Source organism: Acomys russatus, chromosome 24 (genome assembly GCF_903995435.1).
Source record: "Acomys russatus chromosome 24, mAcoRus1.1, whole genome shotgun sequence".
Classification (NCBI taxonomy): domain Eukaryota; kingdom Metazoa; phylum Chordata; class Mammalia; order Rodentia; family Muridae; genus Acomys; species Acomys russatus.
This window is the reverse complement of record NC_067160.1, coordinates 9,570,073-9,586,065: the sequence shown is the minus strand read 5'-3', so window position 1 is coordinate 9,586,065 and position 15,993 is coordinate 9,570,073. Positions and strand designations below refer to the sequence as shown.

The 15,993-nt window shown below is 43.1% G+C and overlaps 1 protein-coding gene across 1 annotated transcript in view; it reads right to left on the bottom strand.

Moving 5' to 3' along the window:
* Ccdc141 (coiled-coil domain containing 141) overlaps positions 1 to 15,993 on the bottom strand; it is a 180,427-nt gene that overhangs the window by 77,390 nt on the left and 87,044 nt on the right. The window contains exon 8 of the mRNA XM_051167084.1: positions 11,089 to 11,261. Within this exon, the coding sequence (XP_051023041.1) occupies positions 11,089 to 11,261 (173 nt within the window). The remainder of the gene's footprint in view (positions 1 to 11,088; positions 11,262 to 15,993) is intronic.

Genomic DNA, 15,993 nt, shown 5'->3' with positions numbered 1-15,993 from the left:
GTGGGACGTCAGCTTCTGCAAGGCTCAAGGAACATGGATGGTGTACAAGGAACGTAAGTGCCATCGAGGGAGAAGGGACTGTAAAATGATGCCTCTGAGGACTGGCAAGGCTGTTGCACTCATAAACTCCATATAGTATAGCTATGGTTACGTGCATAAAATCTACACAAGATTTGGCCACTGCTTTCTACATGCAAAGGATAGACGGGTTATAAGGCCTCCCCTCCTGCTAAGGCGTTATGAATAGTTACTGTTACTGGGTTCTGGGGGAAGTATCATTTTCTTCAGTGATAGAGCCTCTGATAAGTGGCAGGTGTTCCAGTAACTAACGCCCTACTAATACTCCTGCAAGTGGCCATAACTATAGTTAGCTAGTGGGTCACCAAACAAACAAACAAACAAAATATCAAAGTAGAAGAAGGGATCATGTGGAATGGGGATTTCAGTCAGGGAAGAAGAGAGAGGAGAGAGGGTGATGAGAGTAAGAATGACCAAAATTCAAAATGCACGGTGTGACATTGTCGAAAAAATACAAGGATTTTTAAAAAAGGAAAAAGTAAGATATTCTGAAGTCTGAATTTCTTAAATGTCATGGTAATAGTATGCCATGGCTTGTGGATAAATGGCTGCGCTTTATGCTGCTTGCAGACATTTTAGGCTGTCTAAAATGCTTGGCTTCTTCTTTGGTGTGTTAGCACTTACAGTTAAGTTCAAGGAATTTTAACATAAATATTTTGTTCCTTCCTCTAATAAAGCTTTATGAGGACATTCTGAGTTACCTCACTCCAACGAGAATTACTGTCCTTCTGTCCCACTTCTATCTTCAGCATAGGCTCATTCCCGGGCCAGAGAAGTTGCCAACTGCCCCGCTTACCCAAGCCAGTCCTTTTCTTCTTTCTCTGTCCTCAAAAGGTTGCCTCTTCCATGTCTCATTCCCAGCAGGAATGCAATGATAGTGTCTACCCCAGTCCTAATCCCAGGGCTACCTCCCCTTAGGTTTCCTTAATGAAACCCTGATCTGCAGATTACAACCAGCCCGGATGTTGTCACGTTCATTTAGAACCTTCCATGCTTGATTCCACTCTCTCATTTTCAGTCCTTTAAAACATGGATAGCACACATACTGGCAAGTTTTCTCAGTGCCTTAATAGTCAATGGCCTGAACAAAGAATAAACTATGATTCCCCAGTTTGCTAGCCATTCTCACATGAGTTACAATTAATGAGAAGAATTTTGTCCTTCACAAGGAACAAGTGCTATTATATTACAGCTATAGTCATCTAATGCTGGAAGGTGGATTGATGGTGACTAAAAGAAATCTAATTGAAGCAAACCACGGTTCCCTGTTATTCTGCAACTCCCCCACCCCCCACCGGCCGATAAAGCATACTGCCTGTGTGCATCTGAGAGGAGGAGAGGAGGATGACCAATGAACCAATGATCTGTGGCTCTGGTTTGTATTGGAAATATTGATTGACCTTTGGATTTTTCTCTGTGAGCATGGATTTGTAGGTGCCTGTCAGCAGAGTGAGCAGGAGGCACATCAGATTATCCCTGATGCTGACTTTGGAGTTCCAATAATCAGAGATGTTCAGACACGTCAGAAGTGAGAAGTCTTCAGACATTTGTTAGAGGTTCCATCACAGGGCACTTTATCTTGTACTCGTTAAGTCATTTGAGGGAAAGACGGGGACAAATGTTTGGTTTTTTCTTCAGAAAAGAAAGACATATTGACTTTTGTTTCCCGAATAGACTATTCTGTTTACTGTAGGGAAGCAGTCACCCTTTCTTAGCATCTGCTCCAAGCAGAGGCTGGGGGAAGGGAGCAGAGCCCAAAGTTAATGCATTCTAATGATTCATGCCGCAGCATGGCAAGTTGCTTTCAACCCTTTCATAAATTACTATTGGCAGCCCATCTGGATTAGGAGCCAAACCAGATGGTGAGCACTTGACAGCTTACTCTGTCTCAGCAGAAGGGATCAGCTGACCAGAATTTTCTTTTCATTTATGGCAAATGACACTTGGAAGATGAGGTCAGGGTGGTGGTGGTGGGGGGGGGAAATCCTCTTATCTTTAGCTTGCTGCTCCTTTTAACAGAGAGAGACCTGAATTGGGTCCTTTCTTGTTTGTGACTGTCTTCATTTTGGAGGAGGCAAGAACTACCTACTTTTTATCCTTGCTTTGAAATCATGCTGTTTTTACTGTAAATGTGAGACGCATGCTTAATTTTTGATGATTTGTTATTTTTGATACTTTCCATAAAACATCATACACACACACACACACACACACACACACACACACACACTTTATAGGTACATAGTAATGACTACCTAGAAAGAAAGGAAGTAAGAGTAAGCAGTAAGTGAGGCTGAAGTCACAGGCATCTGAGTTCTGGTCCTAATGGATAAGGGTTAAAGCCTATAAGACTATAGGGAGCAACATATGTAAGAGGAGTGTCCCAGCTGGGACTCTACATGAACTCAGAAATGGAGATGATGTTATCTCTCTTTGTAAAAGGAGATTGAGAAATACGGCACCCAACAGCCACTGGGCCACGGAGTCAGTCAGAGCAGGACATTCAGACATTCCAGCAAACCATCTACTGCCTTTCTGGTTATGCATCCGAGGGCCACAAATCTTCCAGGAAAGGTCATGTGACCCTGCTCCAGCACCAGAAGACTGATTCTGGACTAGGGGTGCTGAGAATCCCAGGAAGATATCTTTACAAAGCCAGGAAGAAAGAAAGAGCAATAAGGAGAGAACAAAGCAGCCAAATGCCAAAGAACAAATCCCATCCCACCAGGCGAGAGTGTAACCGCGTCCAGATGAGCAAGGCAAGGCTAAGACCCTCAGACAGCAGCACAGAAAGGCGCTCCAGCGCAAATGAAGTCAGTGACTCTAAAATAAACACACCTGAAATCAAGAGAGGCAATGGAAAACCAACCCTCAAAATGAAAGAAGAGCCCCCATAACCCACAAGTCCCCTCCACCCCCAGATAAAGAACTGTTGGCAATCAGTGGCTGCAGAGAGAGAGAGAGAGAGAGAGAGAGAGAGAGAGAGAGAGAGAGAGAGAGAGAGAGAGAGAGAGAGAGAGAGGTTTTTTTTAAGGGATATGCCCTCTCATGGCCTATCCAGTCCTAAGTGGCCAGCCCTAAACATGCAACTTGTGAACAACATTGAATGGAACAGGTAAGTTGGTTGGTTGGTTGTATGAATGTCTGTCTCTCTGTATATGTGCATATATGTGTATACGTATATCAACATGTAACAATAACAATCATAGAAGAAGAGGTCGTGACCTTGAGAGGCAGTAACAACAAAGGAGGAACTGAAGGAAGTATAAAGGGCAGGCATGAAGCAGATACAGTACTCATGCAAGGAATTCTCAAAATAAAGTAAAATAAACTCCAAAACAAAACATACTCAGAAAAAAATAAAATAAAATGGGATCCAAAATTAATTAAACAGAAATACGAGAAATGGGAATATCCGGTACTAGAACTAAGAAAAGTCAATGAAAGAAAACAAAGGGGAAACTAACAAAGAGAACAGCAGCCAGGGCATCTCTGCAAACACAATACAAAGCACAGAGGAATAGGAGAGCACTCCACACAGTACTAGAGCAGGAGAGACCGTCTGCACACTGACTGACAGACATCCACAGCCTTCTTACAGGAAGACGGAAACAAGAATCTTATGACAGCAACACCTAAAAGGACGGTAGCTGAAATTTCTTATAACTTATGAAAGGCAAAGACAAAATGGCACAGCAAAAGCTAAACAGGTAAATACACGTATTTGAGATCACTTGGAAAATTTAAAGCTGAGTTTTTATTATCTTCTTCAAACATGTCTTGGTTTTTTGGTTTTTTGTTTGTTTGTTTGTTTTTATTCTGACCGGCGCTGTGGTGGTCATCTTATTCCTTAGCGTGTCTATTCACAGCCCTTTCTCTTTTCTTCCTACACTCCCTGAGCTAAGAGAAATCCTCTTCAACCATGCAGGGCAGAATTTCTGACTTTTCAAGGCAACCTCCCTCTGCTGTCTCTGCTCTTCTCAAGCATTTGTTTGTTTGTTTTTCGAGAGATGGTTTCTCTGTGTAACCTTGGCTGTCCTGGTCTTGCTTTGTAGAACAGGCTGGCCTCGAACTGCCTCCCCAAGTGCTGGGATTAAAGGTATAGGCCACCATGTCTGGCTCTTCCCAAGCTTTTTACCCACCCTAGGATTCAGGGAACTTTACATCACGTCATCAACATTACAAGAACATAGATTTGCACTAGAGTGACTAACTTATAGATATTTGTGAAAAATAAGTTGATAGATACTCCTTTAATGCAGTCTAAGCTTTGTGATACACTCTATACGCTAAGAGTCTCAGAATGAAAAAAAAAAAAGCCATCAACCTTAAGAGTGTTTGTTAAGTGTTAAGAGGTTGAGATTGCAATGATCACTCAGCATCTAAACGAGCAGCTTATTACAGACATGAGCATATTTGAAAAGCAGCTAAGTTCAAACTGTCATACAAACTCAACTTAGTAATTTCCCAAATTTTAGTATTTGACATTTACAACCCAAATATATCATCAAATTCCATTAAGACTAGTTACCTCCTTTTGGGGGGGGGAGGGATTTTGAGACAGGGTTTCTCTGTATATCCCTGGCTGTCCTAGAACTCACTTTTGAAGATCAGACCAGCCTCAACTCAAAGATTCATCAACGTCTGCCTCTAGAGTGCTGGGATTAAAGGTGTACGACACCATGCCCATCACAAAACAAGCTATTTCTAAATTCTGAAATATTTGGTGGAACTCTAACAGAATATAATCACAAACAAATCTGCTAGGCAAGAGAAAATGTTTCTATTTCTCTTAGGGGTCTGGCATTGCTTTTATTTTGCATTTAAGGTAAAACCAATACATGTTTTACTATGATGTGTCTTTTCTCTGATGTCCTATCATCCTTGCTCCTGAATAGTTCAAGTGACCTAACTGTGAAAATATCAAGGAAGGAAGGTGAGAGTTTCCTTAGGTGGTCTAGCTCTCTAGGCAACATCAGCCTGTGATACAGCCACAAGTGAGAGGACCAAGGAATGACCCAGCGTAGCAGAGTGAGAAGGGAACAAAAATGCGAAGGGCGACAAAGTATCACATTGAAGGTGATTGTTCTGGTCACCTTGGCCTGAAGATATATACTCTTCCCTGAGGTTCCATGCAATTCCACTGCCTCACTCAGCCTACGCAGATCTCTGTTCAGAATGACTGTTCTCTGGGAGAATTACTTCTGGGAGGAACAGTGCACAACAGCCTCTGTCCCCGTGGGTCCCTTTTTCCTAGAGCACGTATGCTTCATGTACCTTCTTGACTGGATGCCAGTAGGTATGTTCGGTGCTTTTTAAAACAAACCCAAAGAAAAAGTACAGAGAAGGTGGGCCCTGAAGGTAGAAGGTGAAGGCGGGGTTGAAACTAGAGAGGGGGAGGAAACTCCTCTTGCGCATACTAAAATAAAAGAGAATCTATATCCATGAAGCAACCAGGCTAAATGAAAGGAGGAGAGAGCCCAAGAGCTGGCAATCCAATAGAACCATGCGGACAAGTCCTCCACCTCCGACCACAGCAAAGTTGTTGAACCTCTGTGCCTAGGTCCTACTCTGCAAGACAGGGACCATGATGGATCAGGCCCATCCTGGAGGGTGATCATTAAAGCCATCAAGTCCTATATAAAAGATGGTGGCTTCTGTGCTTGCTAAGGAGCCTGTCAACATAGTCCCACCCAACTCTTGCCAGGTGTCATGCTTTCCTCCTCTAGTCCATCTCTCCTTCAGCCATACTGTCCTTTCTGATGGACTCTGCTGTTCTCTGTTCAGTCCATCTACCTCCCAGGGCTGTGCACCGGAGCTAGCTCTTGTTAGTCAGTCCTCCCTTGAGCCCCAGAGCCTGAAAGAGTCCCTGTCACACGGCCGCTTTACATCACCTTGTTCCACACAGCACTTCCTGACACAAAGTATACACTTCAGTTACAGTTTGATTTGCTGGTTGGTTCTTCCCTTTAGAATGTCAACAGCATGAGGACAGACGTGGCATTAGATGTTTGGGGTCACCTGCTTTGCACAACATTGGGCATGGTTCTGGAATGAACAAATGAATAAGTGGGCTACATTCTGCCCAAAGTTCATTATCAAATGGAATATCAACCAAGGCAGCAGTAGCCAATATAAATGAAAACTAGGGGGGGGACAATAGCATAATCTTGATCAATCCTTAGTTCTTCCCCAACTCTGAGAAATGGGAAGAAGGAAGAATTTACATGAAAAAAGTCATATGCATTGGGTCAAAGCAGATGATGCGTAAAGATACACAGTAGCAAAATTATTCACCTAAGATGTAACTAGTGCATTTAACTCTCCCCACGATAAGATAGAATAAAAAGCGGGCACCATCTTTCATGCGGGGATAGGAACTGAGCTGATAGAAGTGCACATATAACTCTTAAGTGAGTTTTAACAAACAAGAAAGGCAAATGAATGTTTCACTAGGTGGCCTGGTCCTGCTGTGTGTTTCATGTCTGGAGCTCGGAAGCAGGAACTGAACTTAGAGAAAAAGACAGAGGTCGGTCCCTCACAGCCACCACTGTCACTGAAGCTTCAGACCTGGCACGTCCAACCACCCCCAGGTTCCTGTGGTTTAATACCAAATACTGCATGGTAGCAGGCCACCTTTGCTTAAGAATGCTGCCAATCAATGCCTGAGAGGAGAGGGTGAGGGGACCAGAAGGCAAGGGCTGTCACCACATTCTCTTCTGAGTGGCTTGTATCATAACTGCATGAAAAGGAATGCACAAAAACCTCAGAGCACAATATTTCTTGATCACATGACAGATGTCACCAGCTAAAAAGACAAAAACAAAACAAAACAAAAAACCTTCAATGGTCCAGAATTACCATTAGACTGTGGGTTAGATTTAGAAGAAGCTAGGAAATGCGATCATTGTGACTATTTATTCCGCGGGGGCTGTTTGGAGTTCAATGTATTTGATTCCAGGATAGGAAAACAGTGTGGGTCTGTCCCTAGGATGGAATTCTTTATAGAACAGCAATGACAAACATCTCAGATTTATCCCGAACACTTTATCTCAGACAAATATGGCCAGGTCCAAATGCAACTCAGAACCAGTGGCTAACTGAGGTGCCTATTTGTACACCAAAGTGCATGCTGGCCTCAGGGCTCAGTCAGCTCCTGTGGCTGCTCTCAGCTGTCCTCTCTCTGCTCCCTAGCCTAACCATCTCCAGCCTATGGACTTCCCTTCTCCGCCTCCGGCCGCTCAGCCTCTCTCATCTTCTTTGTCCCTCTCTATTCTCGCTCAGTCTCCCTTCTCGCTCTCCTCTCATGGCCCAGTTCAGTTTGCTGTTTTATCTACTACTGTCTCTCCCTGCTGTGAACTCTTCCAGATGCTTCTGGCTATACTCTCCCTCATATCTACGGTAAAAACTCCTCATCCACACCTTGGAGCGGTCATGTCCTCATTTAATTCAAGTGTAAACTTCTGAGGTTTCTTTCTATTATTAACAGTAAAAAGTTAAATAATAGGGCCCCTGAAATGCCTACCTGCTGATATTCCAATTCTAAATTCTGCCTTTGATATCTGAAGAGACGTACTTATCTTCTCTAGTAAAAGCATGACCTTCCTGCTTAATCTAAGTGAGCACCACCCTGCTGCAATCATTTGAAACAATCATATGGCTCTTAGTATTCTACTTTGAAAGCTCTTTATTAGATTTTTACAACTAAAGTAATCATGTGTTGGGTATTTTCTATGTGCAAGGAATGGTGTTATGTTACTTAATTATAATCTGTTAGATGGTAATTTCCATTTTACTGAGGAGGAAAGAGAGAGTTAAGCTTAAAAGTTTCACCATTAGGCTGGGCATGGTGGCGCGCACATTTAATCCCAACACTCGGGAGGCAGAGGCAGGCGGATCGCTGAGTGCGAGGCCAGCCTGGTCTACAAAGAGAGTTCAGGACAGCCAAGGCTATTACACAGAGGAAACCCTGTTTCAGGGGAGGAGGGTTCACCCCATTATCCTGGCTCTCCTAATGCACACAGCAAAACTCCGTGAAATGGAGTCTTGAGTTTCTGATCCACGCCATTTTGGAAGAGTCTGCTAACAGGAAACTTAATGTCCTGTGAACTGGTGGTCTAGCTCACATCTCAAAGTCTAGGGATCCATTATTCAAATATTTGTTTGTTGTCTTTACCAGGATTCTAAATTCTACCTTCACGCCAGAGTGGCTGTGACCAGAAACCTCCTTTTTGGGCATTTCCATTCTTTCCTTTGCTAGACACCCAGGTATGTGGAGATGGGTCAGATAAAGAAAGGGGAGCAAGTCCCAGATAGAATGCTTGGAATTGAGGTCAGTGGCCATGCTCTCCTCTGGCTTGCAACTGAGATTCTAATGCATTTGTAATTCGGTTTTTCAATGGATTTCTATTTTGCATCTACTTTCTGTATCAAAAATGTACTTTGCCAAGAAACTATTTCCCTTTACCTTCAGTTCCTCCTCCAAAATGGAAGCGACATTGATTTGTAGAGTTATGAAATATCATGGCAAGCAAATATCTTGGTACTATTATGAAGCAAACTCACATTTCTGAGATGCTGACAGAAACATACTCTAATTCTTTTTAAAAATCAAGTCAGTTAGCTATTAGTTCAATTTTCTTGCAATGGTTCTAATTACTGGTTGTTCTATTAAGATCCAAACTGCCTGTTTGAAAGACAACATGATAGACTCCTCTTTGGAAAAATGGGATGAGTATAAAAATTAAGACTAAAAAGAACAAAAGAGGCAAAAGTTGGACTAGATGAGTATATAAATATGCAAGCCATATAAAATGGAAGTCTAAATACAGAAGGGGAGGAAGAGAGAGAGGAGGAGGAGGAGAAGGGGGAAGAATAAATAAAAGCACTTCAATTTAGGTAACAAAATCGAAGTATTTCAGACCACAGCAAACTAGATAAAGCTTACCAGTGAAAACTTGTGACCGCCTCTCTGACTCTCCAGTGAAGCTTTCGAACTGACCCAGAAAACTCAGTTCCTGAGTAAGAAGCAGGAGTTAAACGTCCCCACTGTCCCTTAAGTGACTGGGAAAAGACAGACGTGTGAGCCAGAGAAAGGAAGCAAAAGTACAAGCATTGTGCTGGGAGCAGCTTCGGGCCTGAGGTGGGAGTTGGGGCAGGAACAGGTTCCAGATCAGAGCTTAGAGAAGTGACTCAAGAGCCCAGAACACTTGCTGAATTGAGACGTCAGGAACCAGACTTCAGAGAAGCCCAACACTTAGGATCTATGGGATGGAATACCAGGTAAGGAAAAAAACAACCCAAACCCAAACTCCAGAGATCAGGGGAGGCGAGGGTCTTTGGTTCTATTTTCGTTTGTTCACACATGTGGAATCTCTCCATGGCCAGAGAGAAAGCACAAGCAAAGAGTCGCCTTACCAGGAAAATAACACAGGCCAGGGCCGTGAGACTCAGTAATAACAGCAAGTCCCACCACTTACTCCAGTCATCACATGGCCCACACCAACATCCAACAAGTGTTTCTTGTATCTTATAGACAGTCTTCTGCGTGACTCGAGACATTTACATGAGTAGACATGGGCCAGGAGGGGAAAAGGAAGGAAGCAGCTGCTGTAGGCACACGTGGGCCCAGATGGTGTATGCCTGGGCACTAGTCTAATGGAAAACAGCCTTACCTGGCATCTGGCTCAACACCTAAGTCAAGACACTAAGCAGCCACAGCTGCCACTGGTAGTGTTTCCAAAGTGGAGAATTGTTTGACCTTGTTGTGGCCGCCAGTGTTTGGCTCTTGCTGGGAGACCCAGGATTAATTCTGATCTCAGCTTTGCATGGTCCCATAGCAACCATCTAAATCTCCGAATCAAGTGTCTCTGTCCAGTTGAGACTGTTTTCCGGGAAGAGAATTCCCTATGCCTAGACTTCCACAGTCACATGTAAAGGAGCCAAACAGGAGGGTAAAAGGAAAGGAAGTCCTGTTTACCACATCCCACCTACTCTGTCCTTCCAACTGTGAATTTTGAGTTCAAGGAGACTGCAGATATGGAAACGAGAACTGGGTTTAGCCCCTTTGTACAAATCTATTTTATCTCCTTCTGTTCAAATGTTAGTGGCATCTTCATGTCTTCCAGGCTGATACCCACTCCAAGAACTGCTCCATCACCTCTCCGTCTTCAAATCCCCACACTTTCCAAGCGCATTCCCTTTCTCTTTCCCGATGTCACCTTCTCCCCTCATGCCCAGTCAGTGATCAGCTCCTCCCAAGGCATGCACTGAACATGCTCACTGTAGTGATCTTCCTGGTACATTACCCAAGAGCATGGAAACTATAGCCTGTGCCCTTGGATTCAAAAGCTGTCTCTGCCACAAACTAGCTATGTTAAACTCTTTGTGCCAGTAACCTTATATGTGGAAGGAAAACATCCTGAGCATGTGTTTCATAGAGTCACTGTGTGGATTAAGGAGAGAATGCCGCTAAAGCCCTGGGCGCAGTGCCTGGCAGGCACTGGGCTCTCACTATATGTGAGCTTTTGTTATTCATAGTTACCTTTTACTTGGGGTTTTGTTTGGTGGAATAGCAAGGTCAAAAGGACCTTGTAGTTTTCTTTTTCTAGAAAGGAAAAATGGGACAATAGAGAAGGCTAGTGAACTGAGGTAGGAAGGATAACATGGCGGCGCCAGGATGTGGGACACAAAGCCGCTCCCTGCCCTGTGCATTCCCCTCCCCCTCCTCAGACAAACGGAGACAAAGCTTTAGTATCTCTAAGTCCTTGAGCTCAGGCCATGGCTTCACTTGTGGGTGAGCAATGCTCTGTTCAGAATCACTGCTGAGCATCATTCAATAGGACCTTTTAAGCCACATCATAATGCAGCCAAACATCAGAAGCAGAAAAAAAAAAAAAAAAGATAAATAAATAAACCTTGTGCAACTTATTTATTTATTTATTTATTTGGCCAGGTTGTGGAAACTGTGAAAAAGCTTGCGACACTGGGGATAAAACAGACTTTACTCACCGGCAGGAGTCTGCTTGGCTGATTAAGTTTCGACCCTTTTGCAGAGCCTCGGCTGTGGAGTCTTTAATTTCTCTGTGTAATTCCTCATGCTTTGCTGCCAAGACAGGCAGGCTTAAACCCTCTGATTTAAGGAGCTTAAGGTAAGCTTCAACTTTCCCAAGTACATCAAATGCCTGCCAAAAAAAAAAAAAAACTTTCATTTTCTGCGTTTCTAGTTTAAAACTCTACATCAATGTGTACACGAAACACTGCCGATTAAACCAGGCCATTCAACTCTTAGTAGTTTGATCATAGCAACAACAAAAACAAAATCTTAGTTCTGGAAAACAGCTGTGCAGTCCCCACTTAGAGAAACTTATAGCTTATTTCAACATAAATAAATGTCAACACCAAAAAATGGACAAAAATCATGTATATTGAGACAATACCTGTATGGCACGGATAGTTAAAACAGTGTGAAATTCAAAGAGTCAGACCAGTGTTTTGCATATTTTATATTGTACACATATATTGGATGAGCTACTAAAAACTTAATAGCCTTTCATGACTTGAATATCTCTGTAATAAGTCTTAAAGGAAAACTCCAAATGAGCTACACTTTGACCCTGAAGCACTAGAGAGAGAGACACCCAGAAACTACTACTATTGTTTTTCCCCTTGCCTTTTAAGGCATGACCTTGGTCTATTCCATCTGAGATATCCATATGCCTACAGAAGAGGATGACAATTCAGTTCTGGAACAGTGTGAAGACTGAGGCCAAAGTAATAGTTTTTTATATGCTCAATAAGAATATACAGCAATCATAATAATCATAATAATCATAATGAAGCTCTTTCAAAAAAAGCTTAAAATTTTTTAAAATATTAATTTATTATTATGTATACATTGCTTTATCTGCCTGCATGTACACCTGCACACCAGAAGAGTACATTAGATCACATTATAGATGGTTGTGAGCCACTGTGTGGTTGCTGGGAATTGAACTCAGGACCTCAGTGCTCTTAACCTCTGAGCCACCTCTCCAGCTAAATGTTTTTATTTATGTATATGGGTGTGTTTGCCTACTTCCATATCTATAACACTTGCATGCTTGGTGCCTGTGGAGACTTGAAGAGGCTACAGGGTTCCCTTGAACTGGAGCTATAGGTGTTTATGAGGGGCCATGTGGTTGCTGGGAGCTGCATCTCAGTCCTGTGCAAGAGCAGCCAATGATCTTAACCACCAAGCCATCTCTCCAGCCACTTCTGCTCAAGGTATTGTCTTAAAAATAAGATTTGAAGCTGGGCAATAGTGCACACACCTTTAATCCCAGCCCTCGGGAGGCAGAGGCAGGCGGATCACTGTGAGATCGAGGCCAGCCTGGTCTACAGAGTGAGTCCAAGATAGCCAAGGCTACATAGTGAAACTCTGTCTCAAAAAAAAAAAAAAAAGATTTTAAATTCCTCCATTTTCTTTCTGCATTGGCCGACATACTGACTACCCAACACACTAGATGAAGTTTACAAAATGAACATGGGATATAAAGGAGTTGATCATTGGCTATGGAGGCTTAAGTGACATTAAGATAGAGGAGCCCTGGGCTGGAGGGACGTCTCAGCAGTTAGGAGTGCACACTTGCAGAAGGCCTAAGTTTTGTTCCCAGAACCCACCCTGGGTGGCCTACAGCCTTCTGCAACTCTAGCTCTAGGGAATCTTACGTCCTCTCCTGGACTCTACAGACATCTGCATTCATGTTCACACACACACACACACACACACACACACACACACACACACACACACACCTGCTGTACATGCCCCACCCCACCCCCCACTGTATACACACTGTGCAGGCAATCTAGAAGTAATAAAATTAAAATTAAAAGCTATACAAGATAACATAAGATTAATAAAGGAGCATTGTAATTTCTTTTAAAAAGGTAAGGCAGAGTCCAGTCTTTGTAGGTTTCCTGATTGTCCATTTCTGACCTTTGGCCTAGAGAGGAGATGAGTGAACCAAGTCAAGGAAAAGCTGAACATCGAGAGAGTACCTCTTCCCTTCAGCAGTACCAGAGGAAACCACCCTGCAGAATGGTCCATACCACCCCAAAGATGACTTCTATTCCAAAGAGTGCATAGTGCCATGAAGTACCAGGGAGTGCAGAAGAAGCCTTGGAGTCTAGCCTTTCTGTATTGCTAAGTGGGAATCCCCTGAGCTGGGCAGGGACCCCTGGGAACGAGCAGGAATACCCCACAGAACACTGCCGGGGAGGATTCAGATAATCAGAGACAAGAACAGGTGGGCTAGTGGAGAGCGAGAGAGGCAGAGAAGCGGGGCTGAGATGATTCTCATAGAAGACAGTTTGAAGGTTCCAACAGTGGAGGTGAGGATGCACCGGGCATGTGCCCCTGGGTTCAGGCACTGTCTTAGGGAAGCAGTGTGAACAGCCAACTTCAAACTGGACAGAGTCAGGATCTACAGAAATCTCTCAGATGATCTTATACGTTGAGGTTTTTTTGTCCTTCCAATGTCCTCACATCTTTCAGGTTTGCTCTCTCTAGCTACGTAAGCTTGTAAAAGAATCGTTGATACCCAAGAATCCTTTCTTACCTATGTTTCTCTTGCAGTTGGACACAGAGCAAAGTGCAGCGGTATGGTAATGTTAGTAATGTGGTTTTCTGGTGTGCTGGGTCCTTCCGTGCCTCACAAAAACACCTCTGGGGAACAGGCACTGCTTTTTATTTGAAATCTGGGGGTGCTTATCTAGGATAACATAGTGCTTCCTGCTAAATGCGGGTTAAGATTTAAAGCTGATGCCTACAGCAAACGTCTGATGGTTAAAATTACCTTGGAGTCCCTTCATTCCCGCTTACAGTTAAGGTTGGTGAACTGTTGCATGGTATATTGATACTTTGGATTGCCAAATTCCAAGTTCCACCAAAGGAAGAGCTAAGCGGAAAGTCTACATGTGAATGTCAGGATGTGGTCCCCTTTCTTCCTTTCGAAATAAGTCTCAGTATCCCTGGATGAATGAAGGAGGGATGGAGAATTCAAGGAGCCTTTCCTTGTTTACAGACCTAACCCCATTTTTTTAATAATAAGCCAAGTGCTGCTTATTGTTGCTTTGTTGAAAACTAAAGAAAGGTGAGAAGAGTAACCAGGAATGAGGGCATATGTGTGGTTTGGTTAGCTGCCGTTCTAAATCTTGATCAATCAAACACATCTTTAAAATCTTCTAGAAGGGCACAGCCACCTGCTGCCTGACCTTCATCCTATGGGCTTTCTTTTCTCCTGTGATCTTGCCCCAGCAGCCACCTCTCTCTCAGATCTCAGAGGAGTTAGAATCTCAAACTCCAAGGCTATTAGATGCATGTGCAAACGCCACTGTCCCTTAGTCATGATGTTATGATAAAGGCGTGACTTCCCAAAAGAATGAAGATAAACTACAGGGTCAAATGTGAACTAGAAGTAAGAGTCATATATCAAAAGCAAAGGTAACTTGTTAACTTGGATTCAAAAGAGCCGGATTTTCTTCCACAGTCTTTTTTCAGATAGACCAAGTGTTAAAGGATACACTTCACGGTTTTCTCTATATAATAAAGCAAATAACAAACTATGGCAATACAAAGAAGATGCTAGGTTTCCTTCTTTCAGTAGCTTAACACAAAAATGTGTAGAAAACCTGTGAGTAAGATGGGATGGATACCATAAAGGGACTCCTTACTTAATGTGTTAGTTAGTTTTTGTTGTCGCAATAGAACACCAAGACCAAAAGCAAACTCTTGAGAACGGGTTTATGATATCTTAGAGATCAAAGTCCGTTGCTGAGGGAAGCCAAAGCAGGAGCTCAAGGCAGGAACTAACGCAGAGACCATGGAGGACCACAGCTATTGGCTGTCCTTGTTATCCAACCCAGGATCCCCCGCCCCGGGGTGGTCTTGATCCCCCACAACAACCCTTAATCAAGAAGATGCCCCCAAAACACACCTACAGCCCAGGCTAAGGGAGGCGACTCTTCCACTGAGGTCCCACTTCCAAAATGACTCTATTTACTGTCAAGCTGACAAAAACTAACTTAGGTTTCAGTATAATTGGAGTCGGTCTTGTAGGTGCAAAAATAAGAGCTAAACCTTTGGGGTTTAAAAGAATTCTTCTTTCAGGATTATACTCTCTATTACTGACTGAATTATATGCAAAATTCCTTTCTCTCATTCCCATGTACAATCTGATGAGAAATCCATGTGCTAATTCCAGAAACGATGTAAGAATCCTTGTTCCTTATTTCACTTATCCCAGAATAGAGTGGACTGCTTTTCTATGTACCCTATCCATAGGGAACTGGATATACTGAATTTTCTCTGTTGCAAATACAATTCAGAAGATCTTCCTGGCAGTAAGAACACTGTGAGCCTCATACAAACTCTCTTGGAATTAAAGTCTCCTCCCCCTTGGCTTTTCTTTTCCTGGACCCCCTGCTTCTCCAAACCTTATATGTCCGGGGTGAATAAAACGTTTATGACTAGGCTGAGAAGAAAAGATAAAAGTGCAAGGATAGCATTTTCTCCTGCCGAATCCTAGTCGTTTGAACCATCTCGCATGGTACCGCTCAGTCTCCCACATAAGGAAGAGGCAGGTCAGCTCCTCCGAGCCCTAATTTGGAAAAGATTAAGGAACTGCTTGGCTTTTGTTCTTAAAGGGGCCAATAAAAACCTTTCCTGTTCCCTTTGTTAAGTGCAGACCCAAGGCCGACTGCACCAAATCAAACATAGATGGTATCAGAGAACGGCATGTTTTATTCTCTTTATATCTAAAAGATTCATGATTTAAGAACCATTAATTCTGCTGCCATGCCGGGTCACAAAGATGCTGATAAATTAACGGCGTTAGATTTTTGAATAGTAAATGCAGAAAGAGTCAATATTAG